We start from the raw sequence: 6,274 nt of genomic DNA, 5'->3' as shown, positions 1-6,274 counted from the left end.
AAGCAGGGGCGGTTCTAGGATCAGAGGGTCAGGGGGGCTGAACACCCACAGCACCGCCTGCCCAGGCAAGACAAATGACACTGGAACATTTGAACACAATTTCAGACCACTGTTCCCACATCTGTGAAAGAAACCAGCACTTTTGTCATTTGTTTTCCTATTAATCTGATTAAAATACGTAACATTTAACACATTTAATCTGAGGCAGATCATTTCTGTAAACTGTCGACCAGTGGATATGTCCAGTGTCTCTGCTCTCCTCTCTCTCTCTCTTTGTGCTTGAACCAAAAGGCAAATAACCAAACAATGTGTTTTACATCAAATAAGAAATATAAACTGGTGCATTTATCCAACTGACAACATCACTGTAATAGAATATTTGGTTGCTGTGGAAAATGAGGTTACATGAGTTGATCTGAGTCTGGCTCCTTTTTTTTTTTTTTTTTTTTTTTAAGAAAAAAACAAACAAAAAAACAATCATATGTTCCTGTCTGCACACACACACACACACACACACACACACACACACACACACACACACACACACACACACACACACACACATATTGTGTATGGTTTTGACATTTTTGTAGCATGTTAAGAATGGACATAAAATAAACAAGAAAAAAGAAAAATTTCAGCAAACTTCAAATATTTTAGGGGTGCTGGGAATCAATTTAGGGGCTTCAGCACCCCCAAAAATGGGCAAAAAACACCCATGGGACAAACTATTATTTGTTACCAAAGTTTATTTAAGGTTTATTTAAGGTTTAAGGGTTTATGGCTAGGGGGAGGGGACCGAGCCAAGCCAAAGAGTTCTTTGTTCTATGTCCGATGCTTCATGCATGACGTCCACATTTGAGAACTCATAGTTGACCTCACTTTCCAAAGGGTTCTAAAGCTAATATTCTCCAGACCACAGGGGGGCAGTGTCTACAGACCCTAAACAGTACAATGAACTAAAGCACAGGTGTCCAACTCCAGTCCTGGAGGGCCGGTATCCTGCATGTTTTAGATGTTTCCCTCTTCCATCACATCTGGTTCAATTAATGATCAGCTCATCTTCAAGTTCTGCAGAAGCCTGATAATGATGTAATGGTTTCCAGGTGTGATGGAAGAGGGAAATCTCTAAAACAGGCAGGATACCGGCCCTCCAGGACCGGAGTGTGACACCCCTGAACTAAAGGATCATCTTAGTTGTAGAATGTGGACTGATCTGTGATCTTCTAAAGTGAACCTCCTCAGACCCAGACACAAGTTTGGACACAAGTTTCACAGCTTTATAAAAAAAAAAAAAAAAAAAAAAAACACCAAACAAACCCAAAACTGTCCACTGCAAAGACATTCCATAAAAAAAATAAATACAAATGTGCATCTGAAAAATACGGAGCCCGGGAGGGGACATGAAGAGAAAAAAATTTATTGCGTTATAACGCAATAGTTCAAAAGTATTGCGTTATAACGCAATAGTTTTTGCGTTATAACGCAATACTTTTGCGTTATATCGCAATAGTTTTGCGTTATAACGCAATAGTTTTGCATTATAATGCAATACTTTTGCGTTATAACGCAAAAACTATTGCGTTATAACGCAATACTTTGGGTCTGTACCGTACAGAGTAATCGCGAGAAAGTAGTCCCTTTGAATTTCCGGGTCAAGGAGGCTCCCTTAGTGGCGGTAAAAGACAAGGTATGAAGCTCTTGGCATTATTGCAGTAATGGATGACGGGTTGGAGCAATTCTTGAGAAGCAGAAATGTCCCAGACGAGGGCATACGTCGGATGCAAAATGATAAGGTATGGAGTAATAAATGTTAAACATACTGACAAGCTTACAGCGCTATAAGTAAAAGTTAGCATTGTTTTGTGAAAGCATCTGCTTTGCTGCTACCTTAAAGTTAGCTAAACCGTTTCAGGGAGCTGGGTTTTAGGATTGACCTAATATTGCGTGTAACATTGTGTAACTGAGGTTATTTTGGAGACAAAATTTCCAAAAATTGACTAGATGAACCTATAACCCTTTTGCATGAGTCTGGCTAGTTGCGGTGCTAAACAGCTAAATAAATCAAAAGACGAATCAAATCAGTGAAACAATATACGGCTCCTGCAGAAGTCAGTCAATATTTAGGATAATCTCTGAGAACATGTTGCATACTTAACGTATGATGTAAATGCTTCACTGAAGGGTACTTCTACATATAGATAGACATTTTATTTTGAAGCTAATCACTAAAGTTAATGTGAGGCATACCCTGATAAATGTTAAAATAGCAACACACGATCTTAATTAATACATAATATGAACAATTTGTTGTTTTTAATTTAAAGAAATTATTAATGACAGCGAGAATTTCTTGTGCAAAGGGCCAATTAGTTTAAGCCACTCTTCTGTCGACGGGTTGATGTTCTCCATAAATATTATGCATGTTAACAGTTAAAAAGAATAACAAGTACGTTTGTCGATTCTGTTGTCCAGCCCCCTGGTTTAGATGGAATGTCATTAATATACTTTTTTCTTCCTGTCTCAGATCGACATGACTGTGTTGGTGGTCATGACCGATGAGGAAATTGGAAAATACATTCCATCATATGGAGATCGCATTGCAGTCCTGTCATACTGCCGCCAACATGGTAACATCATGAACAAGGAGGCTCTTCTCGACAGGCTAAGAACTAAAATAGGTTCATTAAAAAACAAAAAACAACAGGTGGATGAGGGCTGTGGGAGTGGAAGACATATGTCTAGAACAGGGAACACATCGGCAATAAGAAAAACAAGAAAGATTGAAATTGGCTGGTTACATTTTTCTGAGAATGAATATAAGCAAGTTAGAACAAAATGTGGGGGAGGAACAAGACAGATTATTGTTGATAAATCAACTACAGTTCAACAAATTTTTAAAAAAAGGGCAGCACTTATTTTTTCCACAAAATACATCAACAAAGGGGAACACTGAAGACTTTACATTTGACATTTGTGATTTTAAGAGAAAAAAACTTTGTCCTAATGACACAGTAGGACAGCTGTACAATGAGACGAAACTTCCATTACTTCGCTTTTACATTTGCACCAAAGAAACATCTGAACAGGTTCACTCTGAGGATCCAACCCCAAGTACCTCAAGGATGACTGAAGGTCCAGGTCCTTATATCGCAACAATGGGTAAAGATCCAGCTCCTAGTACCTCAACAGTGCCTGAAGGTCCAGGTTCTTATACGGCAACAATGGGTAAAGATCCGGCTCCTAGTACCTCAATGATGGCTGAAGGTCCCGCTTCTAGTACCTCAGTAATGGCATCTTCACCTGTTTATCTGCTAGTTCGTGGGCTTTCGTCGGACAGTGACCAGGTTTGTTGCTGAATAAATTGGTATAGTTTCAGAAGAAAAATAAAATTGTGCATAAAAAAACTTAAGACAATGGACTTGACATATGTATTTTGATGTATTTCAATGTATTTTTATTTATTGCAGAATGGGGATTTCCAGGTCATGAATAGATCTAAAATCTTCAAAAGAAAAAGAAAGACTGAGACTGTAGAAGAATATCAGGCACCAAATAGAGATGAGCCGGACTTCAGTGATGATAGCCATTATGATGGTTAGTGTTTTGTATTCTTAATTGGGGATTAGCTCTGAAACTCATTAAATCAACTTGTGCACTTCTTGTTTTTGGTGCAGATGGAGAAGACACAGTTGAATGGGATCCAGATATGTCTTTGACATGCGGAGATGATTCAGATGTTATAGTTGTAAACATCCACAACAGTGAAGGAGCAATTCTGGTAAGAAAGATTGGTGGAACATTTGAACTAGTAGGAATTTGTAGGCATCAATGATCCTGAAAGCATTGTAAAGATGTATTGAATAAAAAGTTTAATGTAATATTCTAAATGGGATCATGCAACATTAACTAACACCATATATAGACAGTCTATACGCAAGTTTTCTTGAAGGTGCACAGGTATGATACAGCCACATGTCTGTCCCCATGTTGTACTTATATTCATAATTAATATTTGCAAGTGTTTAGTTTTTAGCATTGCCTTAAGCCTTTACATTTGTGTATATTTGGGGTTTTTTGGAATCCCAATGCTGGTTATATTCATAGAGAATCACTTTGCCTTCTGTGTGATATTGTGGGTTTTGGCTTGGGTTTTATTAAGTTTTTTGGTGTCATGATAATTGAAAGACTCTGACTCTTTTATATTTAAGACGACTTTGAGGAATGACACGTCTCTCCAGTCCTCAGCAACTGAGGATCCATTATGTGAGCCCCAGATATCTGAGGAGGAGCTGCAAAGCACTCAGGTAATTATTCCATGCAGTCTTGACCCACTACATATGTAGAACAAGCAATGTGAAGTTGGTTGCAAACTGGGAACCAGTTCTGAGTTCTGTTTACTGCCATAAAAAGAAGAGGCTTGTCTGTGCCTTTATTGATTACAGTAAGGCCTTTGACTCCGTCTGGTGGGATGCATTGTGGGATAAATTAGCTAAGCCTAATATCAAAGGAAAAGTTTGATGGCTCGTGGGACAAAGGTCTTTTTAGTTCTGTTTGTTTTAGTTCTGAGGAGGAGTAGCCTGTCACTGAACAAACTTCTCTGGGCACTGACGACAGAGAAGTTTGTTCAGTGACAGTGATAGGTTCCCAGTTCCATTTAAGTAAAACTGACCTAGGAGCTGATGGAAAGCCTGAGGTGTTTTAAAGCCCAAGTGTGGTTTTTAAAATTTTGTGTTACAGCCGTGACAAAAGAGAAATTTCTGTTTTTATTTGGAACTGACAATAAAGCTATCTATCTATCTATCTATCTATCTATCTATCTATCTATCTATCTATCTATCTATCTATCTATCTATCTATCTATCTATCTATCTATCTATCTATCTAAAACTGAACTCAGAACGGGTTCCCAGTTCAAAACCAACTTCACACCACTTGTAGAACAGCAGTATGAAAACATGTTGGATTGTGTAGATTTAAATAATTTTCAATACTACTTATTTTCAATACTTCTTATTTTATAGATTCTCCTGGACACTGTGCTTGATTCCTCACCTGAAGATGCCTTGCCTGTGAATTCAGGATCCCAAGTCTTCTCGTCAGATTCACCAGAGGATTCAGTGGATCTAGAAAGAATCAGCTATGTATCAGTTCGAAGAGTGGTGGTGGTTAGAGATCTTGTGCAAGCATTTATGGACAACAGCATAATGCATTCAACTGTAAAAATGAAGTTTGTGAATGAAATGGCAGTTGATGATGCAGGAGTGTCACGTGATGTTTACACTGCCTTCTGGGAGCAGTTTTTTGAACTGTGTGAAGGGGAAACTGAGCGAGTGCCTAGATTGACTCCTGATTTTGGTGAGGCAGAATGGCGAGCAGTAGGCCTGATTTGGGTTAAAGGGTTAATGGATCATGGAGTCATACCAGTGATGCTGGCACAGTCCTTTATTGTGGCTTGCATTCATGGAATTGATGCAGTTGATGACAATGATCTCATAACATCATTTCTCAACTATCTTTCTCCCATTGAGAAGTCTGTTATTGAGAGAGCTCTGCAGGGCACTTCTGAGCAATCTGACGAGGAGGACTTGCTAGATATATTCTCAAGAATGGGCTCACATACGTTACTTGCGAAAGAAGACATGCAGCTGGCAATTAAAACTATGGCTCATAAAGCCATTCTCCAAGAGGCCACATATGTCATCGATTGCTTCTCTACACAGATGGCTCATGTGAAAGTGCTGTTACCTGATAAAGAAAGTGTAGTGGCTTTGTACGAGTCAAAAAAAACATCAGGAAAGAAGGTTTCACAGCTGTTTGAGCCATCGAAGGCTGTTCTTACACAGATGGAGCAGGTTACATTTTCTCATCTACAGCGATATGCAAAAAATGCTGACCAAACCAAGGCAGAGAAACTCCTACGTTTCTGTACAGGATCTACAGTTATAGCTGTTGATAAAATCATAGTGTCGTTTAATAGAGAAACAGGTCTTAACAGAAGGCCTGTAAGTCACACCTGCGGACAGATGCTTGAAGTGCCTTGTACTTACAGCTCTTACCCAGATTTCCGTACAGAATTTGACAATATCTTGGCTAGCAGCTGTTGGGAAATGGATATTGTGTAAACAGTGGATGTTGTTAAGTGGTTAATTCTTATGTAGGGCTGTAAGACAGTGCTACCAAACCCAGCTTGAGACCCCTTTGAAGATCAGGTACAGGGGTGTCAAACTCATTTCAGTTCAGGGGCCACATTCAGCCCAATTTGATCTCCAGT

At 39.0% G+C, this 6,274-nt stretch overlaps 1 protein-coding gene across 1 annotated transcript in view; it reads left to right on the top strand.

The window, feature by feature from the left end:
* Positions 1-3,226: 3,226 nt before the first annotated feature.
* LOC115421612 (uncharacterized) overlaps positions 3,227-6,274 on the top strand; it is a 3,067-nt gene continuing 19 nt past the window's right edge. The window contains exons 1-5 of the mRNA XM_030137572.1: positions 3,227-3,347; positions 3,471-3,597; positions 3,678-3,781; positions 4,212-4,307; positions 5,025-6,274. The exon at positions 5,025-6,274 is cut by the window's right edge and continues 19 nt beyond it. Of these exons, the coding sequence (XP_029993432.1) occupies positions 3,255-3,347; positions 3,471-3,597; positions 3,678-3,781; positions 4,212-4,307; positions 5,025-6,125 (1,521 nt within the window). The 5' untranslated portion in view covers positions 3,227-3,254 and the 3' untranslated portion in view covers positions 6,126-6,274. The remainder of the gene's footprint in view (positions 3,348-3,470; positions 3,598-3,677; positions 3,782-4,211; positions 4,308-5,024) is intronic.

Source organism: Sphaeramia orbicularis, chromosome 6, assembly GCF_902148855.1.
Source record: "Sphaeramia orbicularis chromosome 6, fSphaOr1.1, whole genome shotgun sequence".
Taxonomy (NCBI): Eukaryota; Metazoa; Chordata; class Actinopteri; order Kurtiformes; family Apogonidae; genus Sphaeramia; species Sphaeramia orbicularis.
Note: the sequence above shows the minus strand (reverse complement) of the source record. Positions and strands in the feature narration are given on the sequence as shown.